The sequence below is a fragment of the Nannospalax galili genome, unplaced genomic scaffold (assembly GCF_000622305.1).
Source record: "Nannospalax galili isolate Female #2095 unplaced genomic scaffold, S.galili_v1.0 scaffold1200, whole genome shotgun sequence".
NCBI lineage: Eukaryota > Metazoa > Chordata > Mammalia > Rodentia > Spalacidae > Nannospalax > Nannospalax galili.
The window spans coordinates 316,408-339,643 of record NW_008347131.1 but is presented as its reverse complement, the minus strand read 5'-3'; the positions used below and the strand labels follow the sequence as shown (position 1 = coordinate 339,643).

General features: G+C 44.4%; 1 protein-coding gene across 1 annotated transcript in view; it reads left to right on the top strand.

The window, feature by feature from the left end:
- Positions 1 to 23,236, top strand: part of Lrp4 (LDL receptor related protein 4) — a 77,143-nt gene that overhangs the window by 41,063 nt on the left and 12,844 nt on the right. The window contains exons 13-31 of the mRNA XM_008843557.3: positions 1,095 to 1,251; positions 3,631 to 3,848; positions 4,013 to 4,189; positions 4,512 to 4,634; positions 8,921 to 9,129; positions 9,293 to 9,374; positions 9,787 to 9,892; positions 11,436 to 11,637; positions 14,580 to 14,769; positions 14,868 to 14,999; positions 16,954 to 17,094; positions 17,308 to 17,394; positions 17,498 to 17,669; positions 18,704 to 18,866; positions 18,984 to 19,209; positions 19,543 to 19,846; positions 21,368 to 21,586; positions 21,730 to 21,864; positions 22,953 to 23,061. Coding sequence (XP_008841779.1) covers positions 1,095 to 1,251; positions 3,631 to 3,848; positions 4,013 to 4,189; positions 4,512 to 4,634; positions 8,921 to 9,129; positions 9,293 to 9,374; positions 9,787 to 9,892; positions 11,436 to 11,637; positions 14,580 to 14,769; positions 14,868 to 14,999; positions 16,954 to 17,094; positions 17,308 to 17,394; positions 17,498 to 17,669; positions 18,704 to 18,866; positions 18,984 to 19,209; positions 19,543 to 19,846; positions 21,368 to 21,586; positions 21,730 to 21,864; positions 22,953 to 23,061 — 3,152 coding nt within the window. The remainder of the gene's footprint in view (positions 1 to 1,094; positions 1,252 to 3,630; positions 3,849 to 4,012; positions 4,190 to 4,511; positions 4,635 to 8,920; positions 9,130 to 9,292; positions 9,375 to 9,786; positions 9,893 to 11,435; positions 11,638 to 14,579; positions 14,770 to 14,867; positions 15,000 to 16,953; positions 17,095 to 17,307; positions 17,395 to 17,497; positions 17,670 to 18,703; positions 18,867 to 18,983; positions 19,210 to 19,542; positions 19,847 to 21,367; positions 21,587 to 21,729; positions 21,865 to 22,952; positions 23,062 to 23,236) is intronic.

Genomic DNA, 23,236 nt, shown 5'->3' with positions numbered 1-23,236 from the left:
GACCCTATCTCAACAATCAAGGAAACAAACAAGCAAACAGCAATAGCTAACTTGGCAATCTCAGGCTATCCTATAAGCAAGTTAAGTGGGACAGAAGGACTGGAGTTAAAGCTCAGTGGTAGAGCACTTGCCTAGCATGTGAAAGGCCCTGGGATTTATCTCCAGCACCAGGCAACAAAAAGGAGAGAAGGAAGAGAAGGGAGGGAGGGAGGGAGGGAAGGAAGGAAGGAATCTAGTATCAAGGATCTGGCAAATTAACAGGTATGATGGGCATTTCTGAGGTAGAGACAGGGAGGATCAGGAATTCAAGGTCATCCTCAGCTACATGAGATCCTGTCTCAAATGAACACACAAAAAGAACCTGGTATCAAGCATAGATAACATGTTCTTGTAACTCCTCCATCCCTCCCTCCCCCTCCCTTTCTGTCTCTCGCTCTCTCCCCTCCCTCCCTTCCTCCCTCTCTCTCTCTCTCTCTCTTTCTCTCTTTCTTTCTTCTTTCTCCCCAGCTGGCCTGGAACTTACTATATTGACCAGGCTGGCCTTAGAGATCTACCGCCTCTGCCTCTCAAGTGCTGGAATTAAAAGCATGCATCACCACACCTGGCTCTTGTAACTACTTTTTTTTTTTTTTTTTGGTCTTTGAGACAGGGTCTCCCTGTAGCCCCAGCTGGCCTGGAACTCACTACCAGACTGGCCTTGAACTCAGAGATTCGTCTGCCTCTGCCTCCTGAGTGCTAGGACTAAAGGCATGCGCCACCATGCCTGGCCTGTTAACTGCTTTTTAAACACCTCCACAAAACCAACCAGTACAATGGAAACTCTAGGGTATGAGTCAGGGAGCTAGAATTGAGGAAGTGGGGTGTGGTCAGCTATGCCAAAGAAATGAACATGACTTCTCTCAGTTTCTGCTTCATAGGAATTCTAGTTCCTAGTTCATAGGCTGTTATGACTAAGTGAACAAACGCATATAAAGTGGCTACAGTGGTTCCTAGTCCCTGAAATTGCTTCTATTAAGAGTTTACTGTTATTTACTTGGGCACAGATCTTCCCAGCCTGAATCTCTTAACAGTTTTCCACTGCATTCTCTCTACAGGGGGCCTGGCTGTGGATTGGGTGCATGACAAGCTCTACTGGACTGATTCAGGGACGTCAAGGATTGAGGTGGCCAATCTGGATGGGGCCCACCGGAAGGTGCTGTTATGGCAGAATCTTGAGAAGCCCAGGGCCATTGCCCTGCATCCCATGGAGGGGTGAGTAGGTTTCTCAGGTCTCCAAGTCCCTCTTGCAACAAGTAGGGTTAGTTCTCAGGTCTCCTGGGCCAGACTTTGTGGACCCATCCTTACAGAATGAGGCTAACAACATGGGCTGTGTATCCAGTTGGTCCTGTGTCCTAGCTCTGTAGTAACTGGCCATGTAGCCTTGGCCATGTAGCCTTAGTCAATCTGTGTTCCCTTTACTTATTTTTATTTATTTTGACGGTCTCACTGTGTAGCCCTGGAACTTGATATATAGATCAGGCTGGCCTCAAACTCACAGAGATCCAACTGTCTCTGCCTTCCAAGTGCTGAGATTGAAGACATGCACCATCAACAACACTCCTGGCACCTTTCTCTACTTCCTTTTGGGACACATGCACACACACACACACACACACACACACACACACACCCTTATCAGGATCAGGAATTCAAGGTCATCCTTAGCTATATAGTAGGTTTGAAACCAGCACGGGCTACATGAGTCCCTGTCTCTAAATAAGTAAGTAAATTAAAATATATACATCCCTGCTTTATTGATGTGGGAAGATTAAAGATTAAATAATGAAGGTTTTTTTTTTTGTCTTTTTGTCTCCCTTAGCTCCAGCTGTCCTGGAACTCACTATGTAGACCAGGCTGGCCTCGAACTCACAAAGATCCGCCTGCCTCCCAAGTGCTGGGATTAAAGGTGTGCGCCACCATGCCCGGCTTAAATAATGAAGCATTTTAAATAGGATATAATATGCATATTAGGTAAGTTTTAACTGTTTAGTTTTTTTTTTTTTTGTTTTTTTTTTTTTTTTTTGGTCTTTTTGAAGCAGGGTCTCCCTGTAGCCCCAGCTGTCCTGGACCTCACTATGTAGACCAGGCTGGCCTTGAACTCACAAGGCCTCTGCCTCCCAAGTGCTGGGACTACAGGCGTGCACCACCATGCCCTGCAACTGTTTAGTATTTTTATAGAATGGAGCTAATTAAAAAATCATTATTAATTTAAAACAAGTAGTTGTTGACCTAATTAATAAAAATTATCATTAACTTAAAATTATTTTGAAAATTAATAGGCAAATCTCCTGCATTAAAATCTCTTGAAATGGAAACTCTTGGCCTCTGGCTTGTAAAAATTCTATGCCATCAATTGAAGGAATGCCTTGTAAGACATTGTAAGGAACGCCTGCAACTATATGGCAATCGTTTTAGAAATAATGTGTGTGTGTGAGGTGGCATAAAATACATAAGGCAGTGGAAGAGACTGTGACAAAGAAAAGGGTGCTTGTCCTAACTTATATATTACACTGTATCAACAATTTCATGAGTACTAAGATGTTCATTTGTTTTGTTTCCAGTGCCAACTGTGTCCTGTCCATATAGCAGCACTCAAAACACTTTGTTTTGATGAATAAATGCTCTGACTCAAGACATTTAACTACAAATATTTAAAAATATGCTTGAGGGCTGCAGATGCAGCTTAGTGGTTAGAGCACTTGCCTAGTATTAGGCTTTGGGTTTGATCCCGTGTTCAGTCTTCAACACTGGGGGAAAAAAATCATTTTAGGGGCTGGAGAGATGGCTCAGCGGTTGAGAGCACTGACTGTTCTTGCAGAGGACCGGGGTTCGATTCCCAGCACCCACATGGGGGCTGCAAACTGTCCTTAACCCCAGTTCCAGGGGAATCTGAAGCCCTCTTCTGACTTCCGCAGCATTGCCCAACACAGGTGCACTCACTTACATGCAGACAATACACTCATACACATAATATAAAAATAATAAATAAAATATTTAAAAAAAACAAAACTAAAGTATACAAGATTTGTTTAAAAAAATCATTTTAAAGAAATTAATTAAAAAATAAAAAGCAGGGGCTGGAGAGATGTCTCAGAGTTGAGAGCACCATCTGCTCTTGCAGAGGACCTGAGTTTGAGTCCCAGCACCCACACTGCAGCCATGAACTGTCCTTAACTCCCATTCCAGGGGAATCCAAAGCCCTCTTCTGACCTCCACGGCATTGCATGACATGGGTGCACTCACATACATGCAGGCAATACACTCATACACATAAAATAAAAATAATAAGCCAAGCGTGGTGGTGTACACCTTTAATCCCAGCACTTGGGAGGCAGAGGCAGGTAGAGCTCTGTGAGTTCAAGACCAGCCTGGTCTACATAGTGAGTTCCAGGACAGCTGGAGCTACAGAGAGACCCTTTCTCAAAAAGACAATAATAATAATAATAATAAATATTAAAATAAAAAAAAAGCATTCTTCAAACAGTTGAAATCCTATGGGTTGATGGATAGAAGCCCTCTGATTATTATCCTAGTTAACTGCTCATTCGTCCTCTACTACCCACCTCTCAATTTCCTTTTTTGTCTTCCTAGAACCATTTATTGGACAGATTGGGGCAATACCCCCCGCATTGAGGCCTCCAGCATGGATGGCTCTGGACGTCGTATCATTGCTGACACCCATCTCTTCTGGCCCAATGGCCTCACCATTGACTATGCGGGGCGCCGTATGTACTGGGTGGATGCTAAGCACCATGTCATAGAGAGGGCCAACCTGGATGGGAGTCACCGCAAGGCTGTCATTAGCCAGGGTGAGGCCCTTGTTCTGCTCTCTTTCATCTCTCATCCTCCCTTCCCAACTCTGCCCCCTGGAGCCTTGGCAGAGGGTGAGGTTTGTGCAGCTGCCAGGTTTGGGATCAGGGGCCATGCCATGGCAGGTCATGTCTGTACTGAAGTCTTTTTGGACTGTCCCCAGGTCTTCCACATCCCTTTGCCATCACGGTGTTTGAAGACAGCTTGTATTGGACAGATTGGCACACCAAGAGCATTAATAGTGCCAATAAGTTTACTGGGAAAAACCAGGAGATCATTCGCAACAAACTTCACTTCCCCATGGATATTCATACCTTGCACCCCCAGAGGCAGCCTGCAGGTAAAAAAAATTCTCATCACAGATGCCATTGATTCTAGTCAGGGAAAAGCCAGGGCTGGCATTGATACAGGCTAATTGTGCCCTCTGCTGGACATTTAAGACGGGGAGATTTTTGCTTCAGTGTTTCTCATCTGATTCATGTAAACATTTAGAGGCATCTCCTACATGCCAGGTACTCCCTGTACTCAATGTTGGGACAGATGTAAAAATCAATAAGACATAGTTCTTTTGGGAGTGCTCACCCCTCTGCTTCTTGAGCTAGGGATTACCTTTGCAAATTTTGAGTCTTTCACGACCATCTTGCTTTGCACTCTCTGAGCAGGAAGAAACCGCTGTGGAGACAACAATGGAGGCTGCACCCACCTGTGTCTCCCCAGTGGCCAGAACTACACCTGTGCCTGCCCCACTGGCTTCCGAAAGATCAGCAGCCACGCCTGTGCCCAGAGTAAGTGGGTCTGGGACACCAGTGTCAACAGAGGACGGGTGGAACAGTGATAGGAGTTGGAGGGAGTGCTTGTCAGGAAGAGCCGGACTCTTCAGGGAGCCCATGAGGAACTTAAGAGGCTGAGGGCTCCAATATCAAAGCTAAGGACTGAGGGCCCAGCAGTAGATGCTGAAGGTTCGTTGACACTATGCAGTTGTGTGTGGACACCTGCAACTGGACTTATCTTTCACTTCACTAGGTAGGATGCCTTATATCTAGGCAGAAAGCAGGCTCTAGTTCTTCTGGAAAGCAGGGGAATGATTTCTAGCCTCTTTACCTTTAGTCTTACCCCATAAAAGTTTTTCTTAAAGTCCTTAGGACAGAAAGCCACAATTAAGATCCTGATGATGCTCTGTGTCTAACAAGTAAAGGATGAGAGGATTCCATCTCTTCCCAAATCATTCCTTTGGCTTCCTTTGAGCTCCTGCAAAGTTATTACCTTGTCAGGTTAGCCCTAGAGATCTCAGTATGATGAGTGACTTTTTTTTTTTTTGGTCTTTTTGAGACAGTGTCTCCCTGTAGCCCCAGCTGTCCTGGAACTCATTACAAAGACGAGGCTGGCCTTGAACTCACAGGGATCCACCTGCCTCTGGGATTAAAGTGCTGGGATTAAAGGCGTGCACCACCACGCCTGGCCGATGAGTGAATTTTTCTGAGACTAGTCCAGTGAGGAGTGCTCAGGCATATGGCATGGCCAGTAAGGGGCCTAGGATAATTCCTTCCATATCACATTCCTTCCTTACTTACTGCTGTGTAACCACTGGCTCTCTTAAATCTCGATAAAATCAAATTCTTGGGGAAAGGTAGATGGCCCAGTCAGGAACATGCCTGCCATGCAAGTATGAGGACCTGAGTTCAGATCCCCAGCGTTGTATAAAAGCTGGGCATGGTGGGGTACATCTATGCAACCCCTAGAGTTGGGGTTGCAGAGACAGGCAGATCCCTGGTGCTCTCAGACATCCAGTCTAGCTAATTAGGGAGGTCTATGTTCAGTCTCAAAATGAATAAATAATAAAGTGAAGGGTGATAGAAGATACTTGACCTCCACATGTGCACACATTCACATGTACCCACACATATTTGTATACACCCATATACTACACACACACACACACACACACACACACACACACACACAGACACAAATATCAGATGCTCTGGGTCCCTTCCAGAGAGAGTGATTAGGGAAAACAGGTTTCATTCAAGTGAGAAAACACTGAGAACCTAGATTCATGCAGTGTGTTTTTCTCTTGCCTCTTTTGTGCCCAGCTGCTTCCCTTAGTGAGATGCAATATGCTTCCTCACACACTTTTTCCTAAAGATTTCTCAGAGCTGGGAAGAGGGTTGATAAAGTTAGGCAGAAAGCACCTTTTATTTTAGTAGAAAAATATATAGTAGGTTTTTCATATCTGCAGGTTTCTTATTTTTGGATTTTTTAAATTAATTTTTTGAGAATTTCATACATGAGTATTCTGTTTGCATTATTTCCACCACCTCCTTATTTGGATTTAACCAACTTTGGATGGCTTTTTTTTTTTTTTTTTTTGTCTTTTTAAGACAGGGTCTCCCTGCAGCCCCAGCTGACCCTGAACTTACTATTTAGACCAGGCTGGCCTTGAACTCCCAAAGACAAAGTGCCTTTACCCACTGAACCATCTTGCCAGTCCTGTATCAACTTTTTTCCATTATTATTCCCTAATGAATATAACAACTATATTAATGGGATTTGCATTGCATATGGAATCCCCAGCACCAAATATATTGTATTATTATAAATAATGCAGAGATGACTTATACAGGATATTCATAGTTTATGTGAACATACCATCCCATTTTATGTAAGGACCTGGAGCTTCTGTGAATTTGGGTATCTGCAGAGGGCTTAGAACCAATTCCCCACAGGCTGAATGTACTGGAATAGTATTCAGACAGGCTGGAGAAGGTAGAGGATAGAGAAGAGCTGACTGAGAGATGTTGTGAACAGCAGAGGCCAAAGCTCCCTCTCTGGAGTGGACTTGAGTGCCATTTCTGGTACTTAGTAGCCGTGCGACCCTGGGTGTGTTTCCTGATCTCTGTCATCCTCAGGTGCTTATCTAGAAATGGGAGCAAGAATAACATGGGCCACAAAAAGTTGGTATGAGGCATTAAGCTTTTCCTTTTTTTTTTTTTTGGTTTTTTTGAGACAGGGTCCCCCTGTAGCCCCCGCTGTCCTGGAACTTACTATGTAGACCAGGCTGGCCTTGAACTCACAGAGATCCACCTGCCTCTGCCTCACAAGTGCTGGGATTAAAGGAGTGTGCCACCATGCCCCGAAAGCTTTTTCTTTTAAAATAATATTTTATTTATTATTTTTATTTTATGTGTATGAGTGTTATGCCTGCATGTAGATAAGTACACCTGTGTCATGCAATGCCGGCAGAGGACAGAAGAGGCTGTCTGAGTCCCTGGAACTGGAGTTATGGACAATTGTTAGCTGCCATGTGGGTGCTGGGATTTGAACCCGGGTCTTCTACAAGAAGAGTCTGTTCTTAACCGCTGAGCCATCTCTCCAGTCCCCAAGCTTTTTCTTTTTAAAACAATTTTTAAATTTATTTTTATTCTATTTGTATGACTGTTTGCCTGCATGTATCCAAGTTCACCTGTATCTTGCAAAGCCCACAGAGGCCAGAAGAGAGTATCAGGTCCCCTAGAACTGGAGTTACAGATGGTTGCTAGCTGCCATGTGGGTGCTAGGAATTGAACCCAGGTCCTCTGGGAGAGCAGATAGTGCTTTTAACTGCTGAGCCATTTCTCCAGCCCCTGCTTTTTCTTTTTTGAATTAGCACACAACAAATTAGGTTTCATAATGGTATTTTTTCAAGAAATTTTTCGTTTTTGTTGATTCTCCTCCTTTTTTCTCCCCCATCTTCTGCCCCCATAACCTTGAACCCTAGTGACTACCTTTCTGCTTTCATGTCACATGTCCTTTTGCCCTTCCCCTTTTCCCTTCCATCTAGTTTGATAGCCTATACCCACTTTCATACCAACATACACATATATAAACATTGAAAGCTAAGATTCAGGTTGTGCACTTGTGTCATTGTATTCTTTTATTTAATCCCAGAATTTGGGAGGTAGAAGCAAACAGGTCTCTGTGTGTTCAAGGCCAGCCTGGTCTACATAGTGAGTCCAGGCCAGCTAAGACAAAATAATGAGGCCTTGTCTTTTTCTTAAAAAAAAAAAAAAAGGGGGGGGTGGGGGTGGAGAAATGGCTAAGTGATTAAGAGCATTGGCTGTTCTTGCAGAGGACCCAGGCTCAATTCCCATCACCCACTTGGCAGCTAACAACCACCTGTAACTCCAGTTCAGGGGATCCGACACCCTCTTCTGACCTCCGCAGGCATTGCACAACAGGGGTGCACGTACATACATGCAGACAATACACTCATACACATAAAAATAATAAATATAATGTATATGTAAAGTTGGGATTTACATATGAGAGAAAATGTGTGACTTTTTTTTTTTTTTTTTTAATCTGAGTCTAGATCACTTCACTATTTAATACTTTCCAGGTCTATCCGTTTTCCTACAAGTTTAATAATTTCATTTTTCTTTATGGCTGAGTAAAATTCCATTGTGTATATGTACTAGGCATCAAGATTTTCTAAGCACTAAGCCCAGTGTATGGCAAGAAAGGTACTTAATGTGTAGTTGTTGTTGACTACAGCTGTGAAGAAAACAGCAAGAGAAAGGTATATTCTAGACAACAAAGTAGAAGCAGAAGCTTTTTCCAGGTAGCATGTCTGTAATCCCAGCATTTAGGAGGAGGCCAAGGCAGAATTACAAATTTGAGGAAAATCTGGGCTACATAGTAAGACCCTACCTCAAGAAAACAGAAACAAGCCAAAAGAAGCAGAATACCTGAGACAGAATAGAATTCCCAGAAGTAGGCTGGGAGCTAGCAGTGGTCCAGTCAGGGCACTAGTAAATATCAAAGAGAAGTCAGAGGAGAGAATGATTCAGATGATGCTGATAGACACTTAAGTGGCAGGGTAGAATCTATTGCCACTGGACTCTTAAAGTCTGATTCTGCCAACTGGGCTGACCATTACTTAAGGGCACCTGCAGTATGAAGAGCAGGGAGCTAAGGATAGCAGGTCCCAGGAAGTGTGATTGAACCAGGTGTCACACAAGTGAGCATCTGTGTCTATCACTGTTACTGGATTTAGAGCATTAAAAGGAGACCCCTCTCGGCCTTTGATCAGGTCTTGACAAGTTCCTGCTTTTTGCCCGAAGGATGGACATCCGTCGGATCAGCTTTGACACAGAGGACCTGTCCGACGATGTCATCCCACTGGCTGACGTACGCAGTGCTGTTGCTCTTGACTGGGACTCCCGAGATGACCACGTATACTGGACAGATGTCAGCACTGATACCATCAGCAGGGCCAAGTGGGATGGAACAGGACAGGAGGTAGGGCCCAGCATGGACCCAGTCCCTCTGGAAGAGCAGAGATGGAGAGGGGGAATCTGCCCTCTCCATGGGAGATGCCTTCCATTCCTTATAGTCAGTGGAGTTTGGGTTCCAGAGCTGGGACAGGAGTACAGTAAGTGATATGGCTTTGCTTCCTGCCCAGGTGGTAGTAGATACCAGTTTGGAAAGCCCTGCTGGCCTGGCGATTGATTGGGTCACCAACAAACTCTACTGGACAGATGCAGGTATATACATGGAACAGTGGCCTGGCTGCCTAGGGCATGGGAGTGGATAAGAAGGAATGAGCAATAAGAAGGAATGAGCAAAAAAAAAAATTAAAAAAGTATAATGGTTTAAAAAAAAGTATAATGGTTAAAAAAAAAAGAAGGAATGAGCAAGACTGGAGTTAATGGGATTTTTAAAAATTATTTTTATTTTATGTATGAGTGTTTGCCTGCATGTGTATAAGTGCACCCCATGTTGTGCAATGCCCATAGAGGGCATCAGATCCCCTGGTACTGGAGTTACAATTATTAGCCACCATGGGGGTACCAGGAATCGAACCTGGGTCCTCTGCAAGAGCAACCAGTGCTCTTAACCACTGAGCTATCTCTCCAGCCCCTGGAGTTAGTGTTTTTAACCCTTGTTCCTCGGTAGGTACAGACCGCATTGAAGTGGCCAACACAGATGGCAGCATGAGGACAGTACTTATCTGGGAGAACCTTGATCGTCCTCGAGACATCGTGGTGGAGCCTATGGGTGGGTAAGTATTGCCCCTTTTGAGTCCCGACTCTCCTGAGACCTGAGTACTAGAAGGAAGTCTGGAGAGTGGGGAGAGAGGTCAGTGGGGTGTTCTAAGGAAAGCTATGGAGTCCAAGGAGGGTAAGTGAAAACCCTGTCTCCTTTCTGGGCAGGGAAACCTTAAAATTTTTTTTGTTATTTGCTTACAAACGTAATGTTTTTAACGAAAATCAAATATGTAGAAAAGAAAATTCTTACTCTTCAGTAATAACTATTGTTAACAGTGTAGGCATTTTTTAAGATATTTTTCCCCAGATTTTCTTCTTAATGCTTACAAATATTGGTGGTGGTGGTAGTGGTGGGATTGACTTTATAAAAATGATAGGCTATTTTGGAACCAAGCATGGTAATGCATGCCTGTAATCCCAGCACTTGGAGACTGAGGCAGGAAGACTGTGAGTTCAAATCTATTCAGGGCTATATAGTTTGGGAAGGAGGGAAGAAAAAGAAAAAAGAAAGGAAAAAATCTGAGCATAGTGGCACACATTTATAATCCTAGCACTTGGGAGGTGGATGCAGGAGGATGAGAAACACAAGGTCATCCTTGATTATTTTGCAAGTTTAAGACCAGCCTGGGCTACATGAGATCTTACCTCAAAAACTAAACAAACGGGCTGGAGAGATAGCTCAGAGGTTAAAAGCACTGACTGTTCTTACAAAGGACCCAGTTTCGGTTCCCAGCACCCACATGGTGGCTAACAACCATCCTTAACTTCAGTGCAAGTGGATCCAACACCTTCTGGCCTCCATAGGCATTGCATGCACGGGTACACTTAAATACACGCAGGAAAAACACTCATACACATAAAATAAAAATAAAACCTTTTTAAAAGCCTAAACAAAACCAGGCGTGGTGGCACATGCCTTTAATCCCAGAGGCAGGCGGATCTCTGAGTTCAAGGCCAGCCTAGTCTACATAGCAAGTTCCAGGCCAGCTGAGGCTACAGGGAGAGACCCTGTCTCATTAAGACAAACAAAACAAAACAAAAAATCCCTAAATAATAGCAAGAAAACCAAAAAAATACATTTTGGAATTTCTTTTTCTGTTTGACTATATATCTTGAATATCTTCCCATTTGAGTACATAGCTCTACCTTCATCTTCTTCATGGTTGTATAGAATTGTTAAACTTATGTACCATATTTAGCCTGTATAATCAGGAAAACACTTCTGTTGGATGTGGTGGCACATTTGTTCATTCTCTCTTCCCCTCTTTTTTTATTCCCATGCTATGTACTCTTAAGCTTTGGCCTCTGTTTTCTGATAGTGATACAAGATGTAAGTCCTTCAGGGGTAGATCTAAGTCCAGGGCTGGGCTGGACAGTGAAGTAGGAGTCTGGGATAACTATTGCAGGCAGAAATCCTAAAATCCTCTGGGTTACCCTTGATGCTGTGAATTGAACCATAGACCTTAAATATGCTAGAAATTGCTCTAAAACAAATACATCCACAGCCCCCCACTGGATAGTAACTGGAAGACTAAGAACACTTTTGCTTATATCCAGGTACATGTATTGGACTGACTGGGGTGCAAGTCCCAAGATTGAGCGAGCCGGCATGGATGCCTCCAGCCGCCAAATCATCATCTCTTCTAATCTAACATGGCCTAATGGATTAGCTATTGACTATGGGTCCCAGCGGCTATACTGGGCTGATGCAGGCATGAAGACTATTGAGTTTGCTGGGCTGGATGGCAGCAAGAGGAAGGTAAAGGTGGCACTAAAGCAGCTTCCTGCAGCTCAGAGAGCCTCCAAGACAGCAATCCCTGACTGGCAACTGATAGGAGCTAGGGGGACCTAGAGGTTATGGGACCAGCATGGAACAGGTATTGTTTCTCAAGGCTATGGATGCCCTCTAGAGCTGAGGCAGGGTGAAGGAACACAAAGCTGCTGGTTGATTATGAAAGCAAACGGGGAATTGGGCATATACATACACAGACTTTCCTAATATGCATTGCAACTAACACTATTGCACATTGAGCCCATGATTGAGATGCCTCTATTTTTGATAGTATTTTGTTATAATTTCCAACTTCTAGAAAAGTTGCAAGAGTATAAAAGGAATATAATTTTGCACATTTGTTTTACCATTCTCATTCTGTCTCTGTCTCTATACACACACAAACACAATTCATTTTTCTGAACCATCTGAGATTAAATTGGAAGCATCTTGCCACAGTTCCAAAATATTCCAGTGCATATTTCTTAAGAGCAAGGACTTTTATCTTCTGTGATAAAATTGGGCTGAGGAGATGGCTCAGTGGGTAAAAGTGCATGCTGTACAAGCATGAGGACCTGAGTTCAAATTCTCAAGAACCACATAAAAGCAGGACACAATTGCATAAGTATCTGGTATCCTAGTACTCTTAACAGGAGTTGGGAGGTGGAGAGAACTGAATCCCTGGAAGCTTGCAGAAAAGGTGTCTTGGCGTAAACAAAAAGACCCTGTCTCAGACAAGGTAGAAGACAAAGACCAACACCTGAAGTTGTCCTTTGACTTCTACATGTGCACTGTGTACCCTCCTTCACACATAGGAATGCATACATACATTATCTGCATACCAAAAAAACTAGTAAAAGTAATGTTGATAGAACATGTATAATCCACACTCCGTGTTTAATTTCATCACGGGAATTTCTCCAATAATATTCTTTATATTTTTCTTTTTTAAAAAATATTTTATTTGAAACAGGGTCTCATATAACCCAGGCTTATCTAGAACTTCTGACCCCCCTGCCTCCACCTCCCAAGTGCTGAGACTGTAGGTGGGTATCTCTGTGCCCTGTTTATGCAATGCTGGGGAGCAAACACAGGGATTCCTGTGTGCTAGGCAACACTCTACCAACTGAGCTACATTCCCAGCACCTGGACAGCGGTTCTCAGCCATGCACTCTTTCTAACATTTTATTTTATTTTTATTTTATGTGTATGAGTGCATGCAATTCCTGTGGAGGCCAGAAGAGGGTGTTAGATTTCCTGGAACTGGAGTTACAAACAGTTGTTAGCTGCCAGGTGGGTCCTGGTATTTGAACCCAGGTCTTCTGCAAGAACAGCTAGTGTTCTTAACTGCTGAGCCATCTCTCCAGCTCCTATATTTTTCTTTTTTTAATAATGTCCCTTAAAGTTTTTTTTTTTTCTCTTTTAGTATCCAATCACCCATTGCATTTAGTGTTCTCTCTCTCTCCCCCCTCTCTCTTTCTCAACAGGGTCTTGTTATGTAGCCCAGGTTAGCTTTAAACTTGTGCAATCCTCCTGCTTCATTTCCAGCGTTCTGGGACTTCAGGCTGCACCATCATGCCCAGTTCGTGATCATGGCTCTTTAATCTCTAATCTAAAACATTCCCTCAGCCTTTCTGTGCCTCTCTTGATCTTTACTTTTTTGAAAAAAAATCCCATTTATTTATTGTCCTCGTTTGTTTCTCCATTTCTGTGACAAAACACTCTGACCACTAACAACATGAGGAGGAAAGGGTTTATTTAGCTTATATCTCCTGGGTTACAGTTCGTCAGGGAGCCCAAGGTAGGAACTCAGGGCAGGAACCTGGAGGCAGGAGTTGAAGCACAGGCTATAGGCGATGGCTGCTTACTGGCTTGCTCCCCTGGTCCCTGCTCAGCCTGCTTTCTTATGCAACACAGGCCCACCTGCCCAGGGTGGCACCACCCACAGTGGGCTGGGCCCTCCCACATCACTCAACAATCAAGAAGATGCCCCACAGACATGGCCACAGGCCAGTCCTATGGAGGAAATTCCCCAATTGAGGCTCCCTCAACCCAGGTGTGTCAAGTTGACACTAAAGCTATCCAGCACATTTATTCTGTATGTGTATGTTTGTGTGTGTGTGTTCACATGCATGTGCATGCCATGTCACATGTGTGGAGGTTAGAGGACAGCTTGCAGGAGTTGGTTCTCTCCTTCCACTATGTGGGTTCCAGGTCACCATGTTTGGTAGCAAGTGCCTTTAAATACTGAGCCATCTTGTTCCTCCTATCTTTTTTTTTTTTTTAAGCTTTTACAATTTTACTAGACTTAAAGAAAATCTTCTGGGTAGGTAAGCTGGTAATCTTGGCAGCTGCCTTGAGGAGGTGAATTGGTGGGAAGAAGGAAAAACAGTCATGAAGCAAAGCAGGTTTAGAGCCTGCATTTTTCCTTCCATTTTTTACAAGGAAAAGCACTTTCTTTTGTAAATTGTCCTTCAGTTTGGGTTTCTATGATACTTCCTTGTGACTGGATTCTGTTTATATCCATTTGGGGCAGGCATAATACATCAAATGGGGTCACATACTGAGTTCTCTGTGTCTCACTGGCAAGCACAGATACTGGCTTGTCCCATTATCATGATACCTATTTTGACTGCTTGGTTGACTGTAGGGTCCACTGTAAAATTACTAATTTTCATTTTGTAATTGTGCCAAGACATGCTGGTGTTCCTTTAATAATACTTGATCTTTTGAAACCATCATATAACCCTTGGGCCAGGCACTATCACAATCATATCATAGATTGGTAGACTGGGGCTGAGAGAGACTGTGTAACTAGCTCTGGGTAAAGCCCACACAGTAAGCTGAAGTGGCAGAGCTGCAAGAGTGAGTGTGGGCTTTTAACTCCTGCTCTGTACTGTTGAATTACACAAGTCCTGGGGCCCTGACAGGTGCTGATTGGAAGCCAGCTCCCCCACCCTTTTGGGCTGACCCTATATGGAGACCGTATCTATTGGACTGACTGGCAAACCAAGAGTATACAGAGTGCTGACCGGCAGACTGGGCTGGACCGGGAGACCCTTCAGGAGAACCTGGAGAATCTCATGGACATCCATGTCTTCCACCGCCAGAGGCCCCCAGGTGAGCAACCATCATCCTGAAAGCTTCTCCACAGCCTTTTTATGCACTAGCCTGCCCACTGATACCCCTCCTCATTGATGCCCCTCTTCCTTACACAGTGACCACACCATGTGCTGTGGAGAATGGTGGCTGCAGTCACTTGTGTCTTCGATCTCCAAATACAAGCGGTTTCAGCTGTACCTGCCCCACAGGTATCAACCTGCTGTCAGATGGCAAGACCTGTTCAGCAGGTGAGTCTAAGTATTACTCATCTGGATAGAACCTGCTTGGGTGAGAAAGGGGCTGTCTCTCCTCTGCAAGTGTGGTCCAAGAATCTGTGACTGCTAGAAGCTCAGGAAGAAAGAAAGCTTAGGGGAGAGACCCAGGGGAGAAAGTAGACAGGAGTGGAGGTCTGTTTCTATTGTTTCTCATGATCTTCACACATATTAGAAAAAGACTGTCCTGTTTCAAAACAATGTCATCAGTTGCAAAATTGTAATTATGATTTTGTTTAGAACAAGACCTCCTTCTGCCCAAACTTGATAGGGGCTGGAGAGATGGCTCAGCAGTTAAGAACACTGAGTGTTCTTGCAGAAGACCCAGGTTCAAATCCCAGCACCCACATGGCAGCTAACAACTGTCCATAACTCCAGTTCCAGGGGATCCGACAGCCACTTCTGACCTCTGCAGCCATTGCACAACATGGGTGCGCTTACCTGTATGCAGGCAATACACACATACACATAAAAAATAAATTTTAAAAAATTATGAAAACTGTATCCTAGCTACAATGTAATGATACCCTCTCCCCCTTAGATATGCCACTTTGGTGAGCATGTGACCTATCTGACAGCCTTATGAGAGGATCCCAGAAGCAGGACCTGGCTATTCAGATGTTAGAAGTCAGGGTATCGCCTAAGGGATACTTGAACTCTGACCTTCCAGAGAATTTGAGTGCCTCTCAGCTTGTGAATGAAGTCTTCTAGAGTCCTTTTACTGTTTTTTAAATTTTATTTATGTATGTGCATATGTGTCTGCAAGAGGGTGTGCCAGTGTGCGTGCCTGTGCATGTGGAAGCAGAAGAGTGTTAGATCCTTGGAGCTGGAGTTACAGGGATTAGCCACCTCTTCAGTCCCCTTTTACTCCTTTTCTTTTTCTTTTTCTTTCTTTTTTTTAAAAATTTTTAAGCATGCATTTAAAATTTTTTAAAATTATTTTTATTTTATGTGTATGAGTGTATTGTCTGCATGTATGTAAGTGCACTCGTGTCATTCAATGCCCTTGGAGGACAGAAGAAGGTAGCAGATCCCCTGGAACTGGAGTTACAGACAGTTGTTAGCTGCCATGTGGGTGCTGGGATTCAAAGCCAGGTCTTCTGCAAGAACAACCAGTGTTCCTAACTGCTGAGCCATCTCTCCAACCTATTGTTTTTAAAAAATAATAATTTGGGGCTGGAGAGATGGCTCAGCGGTTAAGAGCACTGACTGCTCTAGCAGAGGACCGGGTGCTTTTAACTGCAAGAGCAGTTGGTGCTTTTAACTGCTGAACCATCTCTCATCTCTTTTACTCCTTTCTTAAGCGTCATGATAGTCCTTCAAAGAGGGCTGCTTCCATTTTATTATTCTTATTATATTTTTATTTAATTTATGTGCATGTGTGTGGACATGCACATAACATGATTCATGTCTGAGAGTCGGAGGACAACACACAGGAGTCAATCCTCTCCCAGGACTCTGTGGGTCCTGGGGATCAAACTTAGATCATCAGCCTTAGTGGCAGGCACCTTTACCCACTGAGCCATCTCATTGGCCCTGCTTCCATAGAATTAATGAAGAAATGAGGTATTAAGTTGGGGTGGTGCATGCCTGTAATGCTGCTACTTGGAAGGCAGAAGCAGAAGAATCAGGAGTTCAAAACACCCCCCCCCCCACTTCGGCTACACAATACATTCGAGGCCAGCCTAGGTTACTTGAGATCTTGTCTCAAATCTCCTCCCCAAGAAGAGATAACTTATGATAACATGTGTACGAGGCCTAATGCTTAGTCCTTATAGCCATCTTGTTATTGTTCCCATTGTGTGGATCGGAAAACTGAGGCTTAAATAGTTTCAGTAACCAGCAGCATCAGGCCATGGGCTTTAGTTTGCTTGCCTTCAAATCTTAATGGCTCTGATTGTTCTCCCTCCTCTCTCTACCTCCTGGGCAGGCATGAACAGTTTCCTCATCTTCGCCAGGAGGATTGATGTACGCATGGTTTCCCTTGACATCCCTTATTTTGCTGATGTGGTGGTCCCAATCAACATGACCATGAAGAACACCATTGCCATTGGAGTGGATCCCCTGGAAGGTCTGTGTGGCTCTCCTTCCCACCTAAATTTGTATCCCTACTCTTTCTGTCTTTGCCAAGAGCTGTTCTGCCATGGTATTTCTCCACTTCTTGCTTTCTCCTGCTAGAGGATACAAGACTCTCTGATAGGACCTGATGTCCCAGACTATGAGTCAGTTGTGGGTGCCACTGTGGGAAGGTGGGGCATGGGTTGAGCCAAGCCTTCCCTCTCAGGAAAAGTATACTGGTCTGACAGCACGCTGCACAGGATCAGCCGCGCCAACCTGGATGGCTCACAGCATGAGGACATCATCACCACAGGTGAGCCTTCCTCCCAGCCCAGGGAAACCTGTGTGACTACAGAGCTGGAGAAAAATCTCATGTCTTAAGGCAGGAGTCAGTGATCTCTTCTGACATCCTGTAGGGCTGCAGACCACAGATGGACTCGCAGTAGATGCCATTGGCCGGAAAGTGTACTGGACAGACACAGGAACGAACCGGATTGAAGTGGGAAACCTAGATGGATCGATGCGGAAAGTTTTGGTGTGGCAGAACCTTGACAGTCCCCGGGCCATCGTACTGTATCATGAGATGGGGTGAGAGCTGGAGTTATCACTCTAGTTAGCTGAGTGATCCAAGCTTAACTGGAACTGTAGATGGGTAAAGGTGAATAAAGGAGAATAAGTACATACTACAGGAACACTGTGACCCCCAACAGATCACTGTAGACCATTGTAAATCATTGTAGAGCCAACTGTCCCCCTGCAGGTCTGTTCCACTCCCTTGTGGCTTCTTTCAGAGTGTCAGCATAGCATATAGTTTTAAAGCATGAGCCTTACAACCAGAAGACCAGTGGTCAAGGACTAGGGTGATAGCTCAGTCAGTAAAGCACTTGACATGTAAGCATGGGGATCTGGGTTCGGAACCCCAGTGTACTCATGTAAAAAGCCAAGTACAGTGATATGTGCCTGTAACCCTAGTGCTGGGGAGGCAGGAGGAACCCTGGAATTCGCTGGCCAGCTCATCTTGGTGAGTCATTAAGCTCCAGCTTCAGTGAGAGACCTTGTCTCAATAAATAAGATAGAAAGTGGTTGAGGAAGACACCTGACATTAACCTCTGGTATCCATATACACATGCATACAGGTGCTCATGTACCCACATAACACAGGTGTACACACATGCACGCACACACACGCACACACACATACACATAGAGCAGGATTCAAATTCTTTCATTGTGTATTAGCTTTATTATTTGAATCTAATGTTTAAACTTTCTGATCCTGGGGCTGGAAAGCAGTTAAGAGTACTGGCTGTTCTTATAGAAGACCCAGGTTCAGTTCCCAGCACTGATATGGTAGCCTCTTCTGGCCTCCAAGGGCATTGCATGACACTGGAGCACTTACTTGCTCCACCAAAACACTTATACACATACAAATAAAAGTAAAAAATTTAAACTCTCTGATCCTTACCAGCTTACTTACAGTGAAAATGCATACCTTGTTACCCTCTGAGGACTGAGTGAAATAAAACATGTGGAGTACTTTGCAAAGTGGCTGGCATACTGTAGGTATCCATGGTCTACAGAGGCTGCTGAAATGACCAGCTGCTATATACTTCCTCACTCAGGTTCATGTACTGGACAGACTGGGGGGAGAATGCCAAGTTAGAGCGGTCTGGAATGGATGGTTCAGACCGCACTGTGCTCATCAGCAACAACCTTGGGTGGCCCAATGGACTGACTGTGGACAAGGCCAGCTCCCAGTTGCTGTGGGCTGATGCCCATACTGAGGTGAGAACCCTGTCCCTGTTGTTCCCCAGAAGCCTGGGAAGATGGATGAGACCTATTCAGGATTTGTATTGAGGGTTCCTGGTTGACCAATAGTCACCTCCCCTACCTCCTCTACAGAGAATTGAGGCTGCGGACCTGAATGGTGCCAATCGACATACATTGGTGTCACCAGTGCAGCACCCATACGGCCTCACCCTGCTTGACTCCTATATCTATTGGACTGACTGGCAGACCCGTAGCATCCACAGGGCCGACAAGAGTACCGGCAGCAATGTCATCCTGGTGAGGTCCAACCTGCCAGGCCTCATGGACATCCAAGCTATAGATCGGGCACAGCCATTGGGTGAGAAGACCCCTGGGACTGAGAGTCAGAGCCTCTGGATTTCTGTGGCTATCCCAACAGCAGAGATATATCCAGAGCACAGAACTTACAATCAGAGAGATAGCTACCTGCCTAAGCCCCCTTCCAGGGATAAGGCTGCGGTCCCTCTAGGTAGGATGAGTACTATAGCTCTGTGATGCTGTTACCTCCAAAGAACTCTTAGACACTCTGTCTTCCTCACCCCTGCCAGACACTAAATCTTGTTACTTAGGAGTCAGCCATCAGAAACTAGTTACTTTGTGAGAATCAGAGCCTCCCAGGTGGGTGTGAAAACTTGTGCTTCTCTCTCACCAGGTTTTAACAAGTGTGGCTTGAAAAATGGTGGTTGTTCCCACCTCTGTTTGCCTCGGCCCTCTGGCTTCTCCTGTGCCTGCCCCACTGGCATCCAGCTAAAGGGGGATGGGAAGACCTGTGACTCCTCCCCAGAGACCTACCTGCTCTTCTCTAGCCGAGGCTCTATTCGGCGTATCTCACTGGACACCAACGACCACACAGATGTGCATGTTCCTGTCCCTGAGCTCAATAATGTCATCTCCCTGGACTATGACAGTGTGGATGGAAAGGTTTACTACACAGATGTGTTCCTGGATGTTATCAGGTATGAATAGCACTGAAACTGGCAGGGGACTCAGACCTACTTTTGACCTATCACTTGGGAGCTTATGTTCTGGTTGACAACTAAATGGACAAGATGATTTGCAGTTGGGATAGGAGTTCTAATCCTTACCTGTTTTTTGTAGTGTTCTACACTTTTACTGTTTGTTCATTTGTTTAAGATTATAAAGCTACTCAAGAGGCTGAGATAGGAGAATCACTAGTTTGAAACCAACCTGGGTAAGATCCTGTCTCACAAAATAAAAATAGAGATAGTTATGGTGGTTTTTCACCTATAATCCCAGGACTCAAGAGGCTGAAGCAGGAGGATAGTGAATTTAAGATCAGCCTGGGCAATATAGCAACATCCTGTTTCAAAAACATAATAAATAGGAACTAGAAATAAAGTTCAGTTGGTAGGCTGCTTATTTCATATGTACAAAGCCCTAAATTTAATCCCCAGTACTGCCTAAACTGGGCATAGTGGCATATGCTTGTGATCCTACACTAGGGAGGTAGAGGCAGGATCAGAAGTTCAAAGCCATTCTTAGCTACATAGTGATTTAGTTCAACGCCATCCTGGTCTACATGAGACCCTGTCTCCAACATATAAGTAAACAAACACATAAATGCATAAACACTATATGGAAACCTAGCATGTAAGATAAATAAAATGTTAGATTGAGGACCTGGAGTCATCCATACCTACCACTGGGTCTCAAGGGAATTCTAAGAATCCCCTTAGGGCTCATTGGGAATAACTGGGAGCTGTATTGCAGTATAGGAACCTTAGCCAGTGTTAAGTTTTAGAGTGCTTTACAAAGTTGTTTTAAGTGATTTTTTTTTTTTTTGCTATTTTTATTATTCTTTAAATATCTTAATCCAATACAGCTAAGGAATGTGATGTCCTACTTCTGATAAAAGTGCCTTACCATGGCAGAAATTCTTAGATTGGTTATAGGGATCTTTGCCTTTGTTTTCCTTAGGGGTGTATTAGAATCTCATGTTGGAGGCAGATGGCATGTGCAATTCAGTGAGAGCCCCCAGGTGATTGTGGCATGTTCTTTATCCTGAAGTTGAGTTCCCTGATGTTTGGGTCTCTATAGAAAAGCCCAGGGTGGTTTTAACAAATCTTTTCTTCTCTTTCTTTGCTTTGCCTGTTTCTTCTTTTTTGTGCTGGAGATTGAACCCAGGGCTGGTGCTCTACCACTCAACTATATTCCTAGCCCCAATATACCTCTCTTACAATCACCCCACATAGCAATCTTTATCTCCTCACAAAGATATATAAGGAATGATTTATTTGTCCTGTGGCAAGATCTGTACCCAAAGCCTCTATTATTTCCAGTTTGCAGAAAACACTCTATTTTCCTAAAAAGTCACTCATTCATTCTTCACATGTTTTATTGAGCACCTATCATGCTGAGTTCTGGGGAGGGTACTGATATCTGTCTTTATGGAGCTTACAGGTTTCAGGGTATTCTCAATCAATCTGATTACTCATGTACCCTGTGTTGTCCCCAAGGAGAGCAGATCTGAATGGCACCAACATGGAAACGGTTATTGGGCATGGGCTGAAGACCACTGATGGGCTGGCAGTGGACTGGGTGGCCAGAAATCTGTACTGGACAGATACAGGCCGAAATACCATTGAGGCATCACGGCTCGATGGTTCCTGCCGTAAAGTGCTGATCAACAATAGTCTGGATGAACCCCGGGCCATTGCTGTTTTCCCCAGAAAGGGGTAAGTTCATGCTGAGCAGGAAGAGATCCAGGCAAGAAAGGCCTGGTGGCAGAGATAATGGATTGGTGTATCTTCTGTATCCTCGTTAACCTCCTGGCACCATTTCCCCATGCCTTGGTAACAATGGCACTGTTGTGTTTTAGGTACCTCTTCTGGACAGACTGGGGACACATTGCCAAGATTGAACGGGCAAACCTGGATGGTTCTGAGCGGAAGGTCCTCATCAACACAGACCTAGGCTGGCCCAATGGCCTTACCTTAGACTATGACACCCGCAGGTGGGAATCCCATGCCAAACAGCTTCCTAGAAATGGGGTGTGTCAGGGAGGGACAGTTGAGACAGACATAGGGAAAAAGAAAAGATGGAAAATTCCTTGGTAGATGAGGAAGAGGCAACACAGTCTTTGAGCAGTTGCTAAATCCAGCCCTGGCCCTCGACTGGGTTTTGTCTTCCTGGTTTACATGTGCTTGGAGGCCTTTAGTAGACAGAGCATGTCCTCTGGCTGAACCAGGAGACCTGTTCCCCACATTCATTTAAGGGCTGATTCTTAGATTTGTTACTTACTTAGAGGACATAATGAATTCTGAAATTTGCAGTTTCTCTACTAGATTTTTTTTTAAATTTTATGTGTATGAGTATATTGCCTGCATATAGGTAGCTGCACCCATGTCATGCAATGCCCCATGGAGGTTAGAAGAGGGCGTTGGGACTCCCCTGGATCTGGAGTTACAGATAATTGTTAGCTGTCATGTGGGTATTGGGAATCGAACCTGGTCCTCTGTAAGAACAGCCAGTGCTCTTAACCACGGAGCCGTCTCTCCAGCCCCACTCTGCTAAAATTTTTTTTTTTTTTCAAAAAAATAAAGTGCTGAAGGACAGAGAGTAAAAGAGACTTCTGAGACAGTCTGTTCTCCTTTAAAAAATTGCCCCACTCTGCTAAAATTTTTTTTTTTTTTTCAAAAAAATAAAGTGCTGAAGGACAGAGAGTAAAAGAGACTTCTGAGACAGTCTGTTCTCCTTTAAAAAATTAAGGTTACCTGGGGAATTGATGGGGCATCTGTCCTCTTCTTTTAATCTTGTTTTGGGCCACATGGACTGAGCTTTCTTTCAGAAGACTGTAAGAATTTTGGCTCAGATTTTTGAATAGGAGTCAAAGAGTGATCAAGATGTCTAAGAACACTAAATTCTCTGCACCTCTGCAGAACTGCTTGGGAGTCATTGACTTCCTTCTTCAACTCTGGGACCTCTCATCAAGAGCGCTTCCTTGACAACACCTACCAATTCAGTTCAGGAGGAAATAGCTCTTTAGGAAAGAACTGGGCTCCCCTGCAAGCATTTACCACCCTGCTCTCTTTTTCTTTGCAGGATCTACTGGGTAGATGCACATTTAGACCGGATCGAGAGTGCTGACCTCAATGGGAAGCTGCGTCAGGTCTTAGTCAGCTATGTGTCCCACCCCTTTGCCCTCACACAGGTACTGGCTCAAGAGAGAGGTAACTAAACCTCCCTGACTAGGTTGTTTCCTTGGGGTTCTAAGTCACCAGGCACTCTGCTACTGTGGCCTACCGCTTCTTTATTTTAGCATTTAAGGAATGGTTCTCAAGCAGGTACATAGAATCAGCTGTGGAGCTTGTTAAAATGGGGGTTCC